Genomic DNA, 15,544 nt, shown 5'->3' on the forward strand with positions numbered 1-15,544 from the left:
ATGAAGTAGTAGTACAATAAACACCACCTGCCCAGATCATCATACCTGTATTTTCTTTGTGAAGTAGTTTGAGTTATTAATTCTTATTTTCAGAAAATTATGGACTCAATATATTAATTGTCTGTCCATTGTAGTAACCTTTCCTAATCTGGAATTTTGGAGGGAGATGGTTTGACTGTGACTGTGAGGAAAAATGATTTTGAAGAGTGAGGCACAAGGAATCTGGATTCCTTTTTAGATGACTGCCAAATAGTCCCTTTTGCATTTTTCAAATTACATGGTCTTCTGGTAGGTTTTTTTTCCAGAAACAGCTGAATTTCTTGTGTGGTACTTGAATACAAAGTGAGATGCTGGAATTTAACCGCACACATCATTATAATTACTTTTGATAGGAGGCAACATGTTGGTAGGCAGGGTGCCTTTGATATTTTTTGGAACACTGAATAATTTGCTATATGCCTTTTTGTTTTAACATATTAAAAATACAGATTACTTCAGAAGAACCTTTACTGGTACCTTAAAGTGTGCATCAGGTTACAGGTTTAATTATGGCTATATAGTTTTGTCCAGAGTGTAAGTTTCTTTGGCAGGATGGCCTATGGTTGCTAGTGTTTGGAAAGACCAAAACACCTGTGAGACCAAAAATGTTAGCCAGCCAAGTTTGCCAAGAGAAGACAAGGCAGGTATTGTGAGAGATACCCTAGAGCAAAGATGTGTATGAAAATGGTGTATCACCAGTGTGATTGCTAGTCTGTCTTCTTCCTGCAGCTGGGAGGACTCTGCCCAGACAGGGATCCTGACCTTGGAAGGCTCCACCTAGGTCCTTGTCTTGACTTGCTATGGTTGTGTGTCTGTCGTGTTCCTGACAAAGGAAATCAATGGATGAGATGCAACCTAACATTTGGAGTGCTTGCTCAGGGAGGCTGTCAGGCACTACGGGGAGATGTGGCTTGCCATGGGAGCTGAAAACACAAGTTTTTCATTAACAGGGAACATGCAGAGGCATGGGTGTTTGGTCAGCTGAGGAGGAGTTGATGTCAATAGGCAGAACTGGCTTCTCTACAGAGAGAAAATAGTTTTTGCATCACACATGGTTGCCGTGAGCCAAAGCCTCCTGTTTTGTTGTTGTTGAAGAAAATCTGTGTGCAAGAGAGTGTAGTTTTAACAGGCTTATTCCTCAGCCTACTGAGGGCTGGCTGGCAATTTGAGTGAAGTATCTTGTTACAGAATTTGCCATCTGTGTTCTTGTGGCATTTGTTGTCTTAGGATTTCTTGTTAGGTTTTTGGAGTGACTACTAATGTGCAGTTATATATAACTCTGTTTTTGTATAAAATTTCATGTGAATATCAGTAATGCATATAAAAAGAATAAATAGTCAGACTGAGCAAGCAATGAGGCAGCTGGCTTAAAGTAAATAAGAGATAACCTTTAACCTCTGATGGTAAAAGTGGTTTTGAATTCTGAAAACTTAACTCAAATGGTGAACATAAATCTTAAAATTATTGGTAAGGAAGGCTGAGTAGTGGCCACGTATTAAATTTTAAGCTGCAATTTCACTTCATATTTATTCTGTCTAGAACCTTCCAAAATTCATTTTAGATTTATTAGGCTAAACTATGATGTAACCTTAGAACCTAAGGAAAACTGAAAGACAGTTAAAGAAAATGTCAAAAACCAGTTACAAGGTAGAATGGGTGCTATTGGCAAAGAGCTTTTAAAACAACAATTCTGGGTGGCAGATGAGAGAGTAAAATTTATGGTGCTAATCAATAAGATGCTAAAAAGAACTCAGTGGGAGAAAAAGCCTGTATATCTGACTGTCTGAGAAAGGGAGGTTATTAGAAAAGTAAAAGCCATATAAAAGTGTGAAAAACAGAATACAGGATAAGTTCTAACAAACCAGAAGTAAAACTGTGGAAGTTTCAAGCAGCTTAGAAACCAAACCCAGCAATAATAATTAAAAACAATGCATCAAAAAGAGGAAGGCTGCCAGATATTTGCTGGAACTGGAACATAGCTAAGTATGATTATTCAAAAGACATTATGTAGTTATCCAAGAGACTGAACCAAGGATACAAACCATCCTGATGCAAAAAAGATTGGGCGGTAAAGAACCAAGCCCTTTAAAACTTTATTAAGATAATAAAAAGTAGAAATCATTGTATGACTAGACATAATTAATAAAAGAATGCAAGAATTCAGAACAATAAAGGCTAGAAATACTGAGTTGAGATTTGCAAGTAGAGAAGGTAATAGAATTCCATAATTACTCAAGAAACAAGAGGAGAGGGGGAGAAAGAGCAACAGTAAATGTCAGAGAAAGCAGTGATATTCTCTTCTGCCTCAACATTTTTTGAACAATAAGTGAATTTTGATTAGGTAAGTAATACATGCAGTTTTTGAGATGGATTAAAACAGTAGTGAGATTACAGAATAAAATAGAATAACTAGATTAGATGTAGTCAGATTTTCAGAATATTTAAGCTTGTCAGAACAGTCAGTGACTTGGAGGAATTATCACTCACAAACTCATGAAAAAGTAGTAGTGTTACAATAAGTGCCCTTATGAAGGGAGAAGAATTTGGGAACTGTAGACTAATTGTTCAGATTTTGTCACTCAACAAGTAATGGCAACAATTATTAAGCAGCTCATAAGTACCTTGAGAACAGTCAAGTGAGCAAAATAACTCCAGTTTTGTTAAGAACTGCCTCAGATGGGAAAATCCACTTTCTTCCTAAGACATTGATTGATCTTGGTAACAGGATGTAAGTAATTGATAGCATAACTCTATGCTTAACAAGCTTTCTAACACTTGCAAAACATAATTGTACTACCAAACTGTAGATTTGTTGCTGAGTCAACACACAGAAAACATGCTGACAAAGCAGGTGGAAGCTTAGTTTCAGACAGGGACCATTTTAAGTGGACATCACCAGGAATCTGTCCAGATTGGAAACAGGAACTACAAGGAAAGTAAAGGAAATCCAGTATTGGGCTAGCAAAGAGAAATTTATATGGGCACACATGAATGGTATTGAAAATCTTTATGAAAAAAATATTTGGAATTGAGGCTGTGATTATTTGTTTCTTATCAATGAGAAAATAGTAGGAGAGGAAAAATTATGTAATTTATAGCAAGTGTGACTAGGGGTAGTATCTAATCTTTTAAAGTATTGTTTTCCCTCATTTGTTGAAGAGGGAAGCAGACACCCAGCATGTCTCACATCTCTTGTAGGCAGTTTTAGAGAAACCACTGTTGTAGATCACAGAGACATAAGTTTCATAGTAAAGCCAGAGAGCCTTCATAGAGGATGGCTTTTCCACTTCTCCCTCTGCAGTTACTTGAAAGGTACTGATGTTGCTCATATTGCACTTTTTTGAGTTTTGAAGAGGGATGAAGTCATATGTTATTACTCAACCCCTTGAAGTTTGTGTAACCCTTTCAAGGTAATTTTTTACCTTGCCATGTTGGAAACTGAAGTTGTTTATACAGAGTGCAAGTCCCTGGATTAGTTTTCATATGAGCCTTTTTAAAAGTATACTGTAAAATCGAGTTGAAGAGTCTGGGTCTGAGGAAAAGATTAATAAAGGAGTGCACAGTGAACTCTGGGGAAGTGATAGTTCTATAAATAATTAATAGCTAAAAGCCATTTCAAGAAGTGCCCTGCTGAGGTCAGTATTAAAGTAGATGCTGGGACTTTCAAAAGCTCTTAAAGTCACCTTTCAAGGTTTGTTTAGGTTTCTGTCTTTGTGGAGTTGAGTTCATTTTATGATAAAGAAAATGCTGATAGCAAATACTCTGAAGATTTGTTTTCCAGTGGTTATATGACACTATTCACTGGGCAACTATCTACAGCAGTAGAGTGTTTACAGATATCATAAGATATGAACCACTTTTAAGGAAATTCTTTTTCCAAGTGTTAGCCCTATGAAACTCAAACATACTTTAGTGATAGCATTTGCCATATTTACCATGTGGGAGACCATTTTAAGAACCAGTGCAAGAAGCACTTGCAGATGTCTCCTGTTAAAATTCTGAATATATTTAGATGTATTGTACATATATAAGAAAGCACAGATAGCTTCATCTAGTTTGATATAGTTCTGTTTTCATGGCTCCCATGTTCTTTTTCCCCCCTGAGATTGCATTACTGGAGCTATATTTGACAGTGTTATATACAGCTGAATACCTCATTGCCATAAACACAGCCTAGAGAGTCTGAAGTGAAATTCTCTTCAAGTGCTGTGGGGGACTATCTTTTCTATGAAAAGTCAAACTAGAAAAGAACAAGACAAAGGAACTATTAGCACCCTTATTTCACAGGAGGTGGCTGAGATGAGATGATTATAATTTCTTTAAATTCACACTGCACTTGTAGCAGATTAAGGATTAGAGTTGTGATCCCTTAAATCTATTTCTGAAATGACTCTTAAGATAGTAAATAAACAGTAAACAGGTAGTGATTTCATCTTCCAGTGTTGGTTCAGGTACTTTACTTGATTAAGTTATACTTGCAAATATATTTTGCAGTTACCACGTTGCTTAAGGTATTTCTTGGTTTTGTAAGGGCTTATTTTAAGCAGTGTTTGTGATGTTTATTTTAAAATAATAGGTCAATACTTAAAATTAGGTTTAATTGGAAAAGTATTGTAAAAAATTTGGGCTTCAGTGCAAGTCTGTATGCAAAGGAAACGGTGACTCGATTCTGTTTATCTCAGGCTTACGAATTTAAAGCTTAGGCAATAATAGAAATTACTAATTATAATTGAAGAGGGGGTTATTGCATGTGTATGTATATCTGTATAGAATTGCATGGTATTACATGAAAGATTTGTTTGAAAATTGTATGTTTGCAAATTTCTTATGTTTCGCTTCAAAGACTAGCTGTAATTTTTACAAGTAACATTGTCTCTTAACTTGTCCAAATAAGATCAGTTAAAGGACACAATAAAGAATCAATTTTCATATCTCGGTGTCTTTTAAAGATTTGAAGCAATGAAAATCATACATACAGATTTTTGATGTCAGTATTCTTTATTATGACCCCCATCTCCTTCCCTCAGTCCATTTCTGGAGAGGAGAAAAGAGGGTATAGAGTAATAGTTGTAAATGATTTTGCTATAAGCAGCTCAAATTCATGAATAGTTTATAAGTAAAGATGAAATATTTTTCTTTAAGCAATTCAAAGACCATTTGGTACATATCTAGAATCACCTAAGTGGTTAATTGAATGTTAAATTCCTTTCCTCTTCCTTAGTGTAAACAACTGCAAAAATATTTACATTTCCTGCCTTGCTAGATTTATTTATCATTTTATAATAAAAACATGGAAGTGTTATAAATTGAAGTCTTAATCTCTTGCTTGACTCACTTTCTGAAATGTCAGCAGTGTCTCTGGTTTGGTTTACTTTGTGTTCTCTCCATTCCTAACACAGAAATGCAGAGCACTGGAAAACTGAAGAGTATTGATATTAGGCGAGTTAGAGATGCAGCACGAGATGAGGTTTCTTGAAATTAGTTTTCTGTTATTCTAAGCAAGATTAGAAACTTCAGGAAAGAAAGTGGTTATTGCATTTAATTATTATTGTGAAACTACAGAAGAATGATTATGTAATTCTTTAAAACTTAGAGGGGTTGAGGTCAAAAATCCAGAATGTAAGTTGACCATGCAAGCTGCTGCTTACCTATGCAGAGAGTTGTTTCTACAGTCAGGGAGTGCTACAGCTTTTCTCCAAAGGTGGCACAAACAGTTTGCAAACTCTGCACTCTGATACTCATCAACCATTTCAAAACACTGGCCAAAGTGTGCTTGTCTGCATGGCAGAGCAGCATTGTCCTGGATTTCTGCTGGTACTGATAAATACCCTGTGCTGATTCCCATGCTAACTGCCCTTCTCTCCTGGCTCCAAGGAACCAGAGCCTGCAGCTTCCCCTTGACCTCCCAGAGTTATCCACCCCTGCTGATAGCTAAATTCAAGGGCATTAGGAGCAACAGTGTCACCTGAGTGCCAGACACAAGGGGTTTCTCCGCCCAGTAGCCCCTGAAGGAGATAAGTTGGCTGCTCCTTTGTTGGGTTTCCTGCCGGAATAAAATTTTAATTAAGAAGGGGGAGGGTACCAGATATCATCTCCATCAAATACTGTTCTTCATGGAAACAATTCAACAACTTTCTCATTGATGTAATTACTGTAGCACACTTTTTGTAATTAGAAGTCTTAAATGACACGAGTACTTCCCTTAATTTAGTATTGAGTCTTTTCAGGTTCTCACTTGTGTTTTTTGTCTTAAGATGCAAAGCAAAATGGACATAAATGTACTTTAAAGTGCCTAAAGCAGAAACTGTTGGAAGAATGTTTTGAAAAGTCCAAGCAATAGTCAAGAATTTCTGTAGGATTTCTTTTCAGAAGGTGTAGCAGGATTTTGTAGAACTGATTTATGATGAAATTAGTGGAACCCTCCAGAACCATGTTTAGCCACTCAAGCAAAAGCTAGCTTAGTATATATTAAGAAGCCTACAGATTTTCATTCAATTTTGTCTTTTTACCATCACATATAAATTTTTGTATCAGATTATTTTTGTGACAATATTAACAGTTCTAAATTTAAAATTCAAATAATTGAATCCTAAAGTAATGTAACCTTTAAAATAGTTTGGTTTAACTGATCATACCGTATTGTTAAAATGAAGAGGCTTAACTTTTGAAGATGGAAGGTGTAGTAAATTATTCAGATTTCTCCTAAAGCAGTAATCCTATCCTCTCAAAAGATAACAGGATAAATATTTCTGTCCTCTACTACAAGGGAGGCCTATGTGACTAGTTTGGGCAAGACACATATAGTTTAGGTGGCTAGAGTAAAATGAACTGAATCTTACCCTAAGAATGTATTTGCAAAGACTTAAAAAAAAACTCCTGATAAGGAGTGAGAATACAAAGTATCAGTAAGGTATTTTTGTATTCACATGATGGGGTGGAAAGCCATTGCACATGGAATTTTGGAAATGCTTCAGACATGGTTATAAGAAAAGATTGATAATGTTGGTGGAAAAAAAGTCTGTTTAATAGCAGCAGCGGATCAGTCACACACCTTTATTGCAGTCTGTTGTGCTGAATAAAAAGCAGGCATGAACATGACCTGTGGATGGCATATTATCATAACCCATGGGCTATGCTGTAAAATGCACTGTTTTATAAACTCCTGGAATGGGTTCATGGAACTTTTTGAAGTAAGCAATTACCCAGAGTCTTCATTAACTTTCTAGCTGCTTACCAAAAATATAACATTTAATAAGGAGACTGCCCTAGTTCTGCATGTCTAGCCTTTACCCTGTCCAAAAGGGAATTTGATATGTCTTTTTTTTTAATGAAGAAATATCTCCTTGTTGGAAATAACACAAGAAATCAAGTCATCTTATAGCTGAATTTATTACCATGGAGAAATGGAGTTTTATGCTACAAGATCAATCATTTAGTTTTAAATATTTTTGATAATCTTTTAAAATGTCTCTCTTTTTTGTGAGAAATATTTTTAAATGTTATTTGTGATAATCACCCCAGTAATGGGGGGTGTCTTTTTATTCATCATAGAACTTTTTAATGGAGCAGTAGCCTATATATTCTTGTGGTCTTTGAACATGTTATTGCCTAGGTCATAATCTCTCCTCTGTATGAAGTAGGAGGAGAGGAAGAAGTTTTTTTATGTGGGCAGGTAGCTTCTTGTGAATTAGGGTAGAGGATGGGGTTTTAATGTGTAAATATATTTTTATAGGTAGCTAAATCCAGTCTTGAAAAGTTAATTGTTAGGAAAGAATAGAAACAGAAAATGTACTTGAATAATGTAATGGTTTCTGGGTAATATTGAAGACTGGGAGTTCCTGATCAGGAACTTAGTGTGAGGACTTGGACAAAAGTAGTGACAGGAAATGATGACATGCTAGAGTTATTCATGCTCTAGAGTGGGGAAAATCTGTACTGATTAAAAAAAAATTAAATACAGGCTTCAAATTTCAGTAGGGAATAGCACTGTTATTGGTTTTCCTTTACTGCTATTTGCAGTGGGAAAACAATCTTAGTTTCAGTTTGACTCATCCTCCATTTCTGTTTCTTGTTTTAGAAATTGTTCTGTTCTGAAATAAATTTTTGAAATTTCCACTTCATCATATTTGTAAGCCTCCCCAGATGCAGAGAGGGAGATGAGCAGTGTCATTCCTTGGTCTTTCTGTAGTTTCCTTTTCTCTTATGAAAGGAAACAATGTGACATTTGTTAGTAAAACCTAGCAAAGACAAGGTGAAACAAAATTGAGCAGAGTGTACTGAGGCCATTTAGGTGCAGACTTCGAAATCAAGCTTTTGGTCTTGGACGGATTGCTGAGAAGTTGTTCTTTTCTCCTTGCTTAATTGTGATACAGAGTTTCAACAAACCCAATAAATTGAGTAGTTGATCAACCTAGAAGTGCAGATGAGCTGGTTTAGGTGCAGACCATTAAATGCCAAGAGCATTTGAGGAAACTGTATAATCTGAGGTTTCAAGTAAGACATATTGTCTTAGTTACAGCTTATATGATTATCAAAGTAATTCCTTTCTGATGGGAGAGGTAGAAATATCCTTCAGTATGCCAAACACCTGGAAATTATTTTTGTTTGTAGCCTAAAAACCATTTCTGAGTATGTGAAACCAATTCATCAGTAAAGTTTTCCACATTCCAGAGAGAGAGAGAGTAGAAACTTCCAATCATAACTTTTAAAATTCATTATAAAAGAAACTGACATGTTTTCCTGCTCAGTCTTCTAAAAATGTAGTCTCTCTGCTCTGTTTCAAAATGTGCTTTTAGTGTAATGATTATGGTTGTAATTAAGGGACTAGTTAGAAAAACTCTAGCTATAAAGTATAAACATATACCAAACCAAATACCTTTCAAAGGCAACCAAAATACCTTCCAAAGCAAAGTGGAGACTCTGTGTCTGAGCTGGATGTTGTAACACACTTGCATTACAGTGAGATACAGTACAGTGCTTTACCTTAAAGAGAAGAAAAGTCAATAATTTTAAAGAATTTGTACCAAGCATCAAGACCCATAGGAAAATTGAAGGCTGGAGGTCTTTTTTCATCTCATTTAACCTTGCTACTCCTACTTCAGTTGTGTAGGTCACCAGTACAGGATCAATTGCTCACCCATGGCAAATTCCATTTGTTTTGGGCACCTGTCTTAGGGTGGAGGTAACCATCTTGTAAAAAGTAGCTTTTGAATGGCTGAGCTACAGCTGGCTTTGAGAACTTTATTTGTAGCTGTTGCTCAGGGAAGGTCACATAGCTAGCAACTTGTTTCTCATCAGCTGTTGGAAGTAATTTAGATTATGAAGCACTGTTTTTTCTATTTTCTTTTAAGGAAAAAAGACTAAATAAAAGCCAAATACTTAGTTTTTTCCACCCTTTCAGTTGGTCATTTTTTTTAGAATGGACATACATCTTTTTGGGTAATAGAGAGTAAGATAATAATCAGGAATTTCTTGAATAAAGAAGCATAGTTTATTTCAGCTGTAAAAAAGAAGGAATTTGTTAATTACAGTGTGCTAAAGAATCACAAAGACAAATAGTTTTGGAAAATTACATCTGTCCTTTCACTTTTTTGTTTGGCTTCATCAGAATTTCAGCCATTGACTGTAGATAAGAACAAGTATCTGAGAACCCATGGACTTAAATTTAAAACATCTGTTATGCTACATTATTGTTTATCTTTTAGTTCCTCTTTGAAACTCTGTGTTTTATAGTACCTGCAAAAATCGTGACAACAGACATATCACAAGAATGTTAAGAGTTTTGACTTTGGATAGGAAGGCAAATAAGATAGGGCACTTGTTTTCTCTTTGGAGTTTCCTCAGAACCAAAGGGCAGAGGAAGTTTCATACTCCTTCCTTTCTACCTTTCTACAGTCATCCATTCTCATTTCAATCTGTTGGGAAACAGCATTTCAGTTTGGACCTACTTGCTTAACACATCACACTGGAGAGGTGATGAAATCTTCATCCCTGGAGACTTTTGACAGGGCCCTGAGAAATCTCTCAAAAGCTGGCTTTGCTTTGAGTGAGGGTTGGGCCAGATGACTTTTGGAGGTCTGTCACAATTTAAATTATTCTGTTGCAGTCAGGGAAGTAAAAAGAAAAAATTATTTTGATTTCTGTGAAGATAAGGCTGATAGTTCTGATTTTCTTTGCTAAGAAAACATAAGGAAACAGTCAACACTAAAAAGCATTAAAAAAAAAGTCTATCATCACTTGAATGAGTCACTATGTGAAGTAACAATCCATAAATGAATAGCAGTATAATTGTGGATTATAATCTGCTGTATATACACACATAAAAATGTGCAGACAAGTCTGTGAATTATGGCATTGCATGTGGATGGAGTTTGTGTACTTCTAAGATGGCTGCCACATGGAAAGCTGTATTTTTTAATAGCGTTAAACACAAATCACTATTACCATTTTGTTTCTGACAAAAGTTATAAATTGAACTTTTCTGAATGTGATACTGCACATACCCACATGGAAAATTATAACATACTGTGTTAGTTGTAACAAGGTAATTGTGGGCTTTGTTCAAGACCAGTAGAACTACACAGCTATCATCAAATATGAGTAATTTATTTTACTGCTTTATTTTCCCCCCTTCTGATCCTGTTTATATATAGTTTCAATCCTGATGATCAGCCTATTGGATGCACGCCATTTAGATTGAAAAATGCTTCTTCTGATAAAGTATTGTTCATTCTGGGATTTATTTCTGGGGGCTTTTTTTTTTTCTTTCTTTTTTTTTTTTCTTTTTTGTTTGTCATTAATAGGATCAGATTTCTTCCATCATACATAAGGAAATGTTGAACAGCATAAAGAATTTAAAAGATAACATGGGGTTCTTTTTTGTTTTACAGGCCTGGCAGCTGCGATTCAGTCACCTCGTGGGCTACGGTGCCAAATACTACTCCTACCTCATGTCCAGGGCTGTTGCCTCTATGGTGTGGAAACAGTGCTTTGCTCAAAACCCATTTGACAGGTAAAAACACAGAAATGTTAAATAGAATTAAATGCTAGTTGCTTCTGGAAAACATGAAACAAATTAGGTGGTGGGCTTTTTTTGATGCAAATTAGTTTTTAGTGTTTTTATTGATTTTAAGATGCTACAAAGCAGGAAATAACCACAGAAATATATATATATACACACATACAAATATACGTGTGTGTGTGTATATATATAAATATATATATATATATATCTACACTTTGGGACGTGTTCATTGGTGCAAAAAAATTGTGCCAATGTTTTAAAATACAGGTGTGTCTGTTGGGAGACACTGAAATCCTTATTTAGATGTAATTAGAGAGCTTGAAATTCATAGATGCCTAATAACTTGTAATTTTCTACTGAAATCAAAGCAACTGTGGGTATTAAACAAGCTTCATGTCACCAACATCAAAGCTCAGTAGAGCTTTCCTACTCATTTTGCTTTGTGAAATTAAAAAAGCAAATTGTGAGGTCACAAATTGTAAGCATTCTTATACCTTTGCTGAATGTTGAGGACATAGTAACAGAGCAATTTTTCCCTTTGGCACAATGAAGCCTGAAATGCTCTTCACAAATTAACTTCTACAGGCACCAACACACACACTGCTATGAATAAAATTTTTCTAGTTCAGTTCCTCATAATGGGATTTTAAATGTAATTTGAATTTGAGGAGCTAATGTGGCACCAGCCATTGTTTCAGGGTAGAAAATTTCATTTGGTCTCTGTGAGGTCTGTAGAGAACCTAGAAGCAAACCTGAGTGAAGGCTAGAGAGGTTGTGTTTGCAGATGGCTCTAACAGCTGTGTTTCTCCAGGGCAATGGGGGAGCGCTATCGTAGGGAGATGCTGGCACACGGTGGTGGAAAGGAGCCCATGCTGATGGTGCAAGGTAGGAAATCAGTTATAACTCTCTTATTCCCTTGCAAAAGGAAGGAACTTCAACTTAACTGCATTTCCCAACTTGGTCTTTTTACTTTAATTATGATGTTCACTGGATTTATGAAAGAAAAATTTAAGTGGACTGGCCACCACCTTTGCATCATGGTCAGTTGAACTCCTTGTGGTATGTGGAGTACACACCGATAGCTGAGCTGAAGTGTTGGAAAGGTTTGTGTTACGAGGTTATCTAAAGAATTCAGAATAAACTTGAAGGAAGATAGATTACATTATTTCTTGGAAACAATAAAGTAGTAACTTTTCTGTACATGGAATTCATAAAATCTCTGGTTATTTTGTATAGGAGAAGTTGAACTTGTTTTGGCCGCATCATTTCAGTGTCATCAAAATATCTTTGGCTGTATCAGTACTTCGAGTGTACATTTTCATGAAATGCAGCTCTGACAACTGTAATAAAGAAACACAATTCATTATTCATCTCACTACAAGATTTGCCTCTTGAATCTGGAAAATAACTTCTAAAAATCATTCATACCCATAGCAAAAATACTTTGTGTGTTCATACCTTAAAAAATAGTGCCAGGAGAATGAAACAAGTTTGAGAAACTGCTGACTTCATCTCAAATCTCTGAAATCAGGGTAAAGACTTTCCTGTGTAATGTTGCAGAATTCAAACCAAACATTACTTTTGCTGTTCCTAAGGTGAGCACTTGCTAAGTCCTGGCACATGTCTCAACTTTCTCTGAAATTCTTAGTATTAAGAATGAGTATGAATTCACTGGCCTCTTTAAACTCCATTTTAGCAGACTGGAACTTCTGGGACTTTTTTCTACAGATAAGGAAGACAGTGGTAACATGTCTATATTTCATCATGAGATTGGCACAGTTTCATGACTGGAACATTTCAGTTCTTTGACCCATCTGTTTATATTTGAGGCCTTGACCTCTGCTCTCCTTAGACTCATCATATATTAAGCAACTATATATTCTTTAGGTTGTCTACTTATGTTTCTGGTCTACAGGGTTACTTTTAATTCAATATGACTTCCCAAACTTACTTCTCTTTACTGTTCTTGAAGAGTTTGTGTTTGTAACTTTGAAAAACTGTAGCCCAGAACTGTGGATTAGAATTTGCAAGGCAGGAATGTGCATCTTTACAAGCATATCTAATTTTTACATTGAAAGTCATATGGTAGAGAAAGAAAAAAATGTTTTTAAATACCAGATATGCTTATGATCTCTTTCTGGGATATAGTCTTTATTTTACTGAACATGGAATTTTCCTGGAATGTCCTGGAAATTAATGTTGAAGTTGCTGGTAGTGTGCTTCTGTGAATCAAGTACTATTTGAATGAAGTTTCAAAATTCATCTGTGGATGGTCTTACAGAAAATCTATGGAAGTAAAACTGGCTTTCCCCCTTGCATGTGATAGGATCCTATGGGAGACAGTGTCAAAGGGCTCACTGAGGTCCAAAGGAGGTGACGTGCACTGCTCTCCTCTTTTCTGCCAGACCAGTTATTTAATCATATCAAGTTATTTAAGCATGACTTGCCTTTGGTGAATCCATGGTGACTATTCCTGATTTTTTTGCTGTTTGTGAGTCTGAAAACAGTTTCCAGGATTAGTTGGTCCAGACCCTTCCTAGGGATTGAGGTGAGACTGACCAGCCTCAGTTCCTTAGGTTCTACTGCTTGCTCTTCCTGAAGATAGACATGATTTTTGCTTTTTTCCAGTCTTATAGTACCTCTCCTGTTTTAATAGATTACTGAGAGTTGCCTGGCAATGCCATCTGCCAGCTCCCTTAGCACTCATGGTGCATCCTGCCCGGGCCCATGGGCTTGTTTATGCCCAATTTTCTTAAGTGTGCCATGATCTGATCCTCTTCCATCAAAGATACACCTTCCTTGCTTCAGATTATCTCCCTGGCCACTTTTGTATTCTGAATTTCACTTTTACACTCTTATTCAGAAATCCTAACTGATACTCAAGATCGTAAAAATAACAAGTGCTTATCAGCAGATTCTTTGTGCCTATCATGATGTTCATTTGTAGACAGTAAAAGTAGTTAAGTAAAAAACTTAACAAACGTGCTTGAGTGACTTCCTGAAGAATGAAATCAGGGTGACTCAGGTGTTCTGACAAGACAATAACTTGGTTGCTGATTTGGAATTATTGGAAGCTAAATCATAGAACACATCTGATGAAAAAAGTGATATTTTTGTACTTGATTGGTCTGTATTTCTTACAAAAAATGAGAATTTATGGAGAAAAGTAGGAACAATTCAATTTGTTTAGGTTCAATGAGATTCTGATTTCTCCTGCTGCTTTTTTTTCATTATTGATATTCCATACTACTTGACTTCCATCTCCTGTTGGTTTCCATCAGTTGCAAAACTGTGCTCCCATAGCAAACAACAAAACATAACTGATTAAAGACAGATTCCACTTTAAAGCTTGTTGATTTTACTCCTCTTCAGAGAAACAGTCCAGAATCTGTGCTCACTAGTACCCTATTTCAAAAAGTTGTTTAGGTTGTTATTTCAGGTGGTTTTTATATGGGCTTGCACATGTCTGACTTTCGGATGCACATCTGCAGCCTCACCCTTGAAGTGTTTCCATACTTCATTAGGAAGTTAGCCATGTTCATTGGCTGTTTAATAGCAGGTTACTTCACGAGCACATTTCATTTATGTAGCTTCTTTGTTATGATTTTCTTCTCAGAAGCTATCTATTGTTTTTCTTTTGTGTTTGGATATGACCCTAGCTTTTCATCTTTCTCCAACATGATTCCATAGATGTACTGATTAGGAAAGATAAAGGATCTGACCTGTGGAGTTGCTGACAAGGTTCCTGTTTGAACTAGTCTTTAATTAGGAAACACAATATACTTTTTTGTTGTTGTTGTTTGCATTTGATTCTCTCGGTATTTGTTTCCTTTTAAAAAGCCAAAATCATAGAGGTTTTTTGAGAACTTTTTAAACATTTTCTGAAGAGATCCTTTTTATCTTACCCCCTTGATAGTCACTGAAATACAGAAATAGTCACAAATACGGATATCAGGAGCAATTGAAAATGGGTAGACAATGTTTTGTCCGATAGGCTTATTTTCTTTTAATTTTTCCTTAGAGAAAAAATACATTTTAAGAAGAACTTGATTCCTCTGTGATTTTGTGTTGATTACATGGCTCTTGCAGATTTTCTCCTTCCTAGGATTACATGGCATTAGGGATTCCAAATTCCTTTGAAGTTATATAACCCAGGTATCCCTTCCAGGTCCAGTTGTTTGCTGGTTGCAGGTCTGAACAAGATTCAGGTGTGCACCATTCCTCCCTCTCTCCCTTGGCACTCTCTGGCTGGAAAGAAACCCAGGTGCATAGGCAGAAAGTGAATTGCAGTGTGAAAACTACTGGGTTGGATGTTTTAGGAACTAAGCTCATGGAACATATCCTGGAGTGCACTTCTCCTGCAGCCTTGGTGCAGCCACATTGTCCTTGGGGCTTTTGAAGAAGTCCTTGTGCAAAATGCGTGTGAGGTTGCGCTCCTGCTTTGTTGATGCCGTATTACATTGCAGACAGTCATACTCAGCT

The 15,544-nt window shown here is 36.1% G+C and overlaps 1 protein-coding gene across 4 annotated transcripts in view; it reads left to right on the forward strand.

The window, feature by feature from the left end:
- Positions 1-15,544, forward strand: part of MIPEP (mitochondrial intermediate peptidase) — an 82,876-nt gene that overhangs the window by 46,965 nt on the left and 20,367 nt on the right. For all 4 annotated transcript variants that reach the window (XR_013180954.1, XR_013180953.1, XR_013180955.1 and 1 more), the window contains exons 17-18: positions 10,929-11,050; positions 11,874-11,947. Coding sequence is in view for 1 of the 4 variants with exons in the window: in XM_054654898.2 (XP_054510873.2) it covers positions 10,929-11,050; positions 11,874-11,947 (196 nt within the window). In the remaining 3 variants the exon portion in view is untranslated. The remainder of the gene's footprint in view (positions 1-10,928; positions 11,051-11,873; positions 11,948-15,544) is intronic.

Source organism: Agelaius phoeniceus, chromosome 2 (assembly GCF_051311805.1).
Source record: "Agelaius phoeniceus isolate bAgePho1 chromosome 2, bAgePho1.hap1, whole genome shotgun sequence".
NCBI classification, from domain to species: Eukaryota; Metazoa; Chordata; class Aves; order Passeriformes; family Icteridae; genus Agelaius; species Agelaius phoeniceus.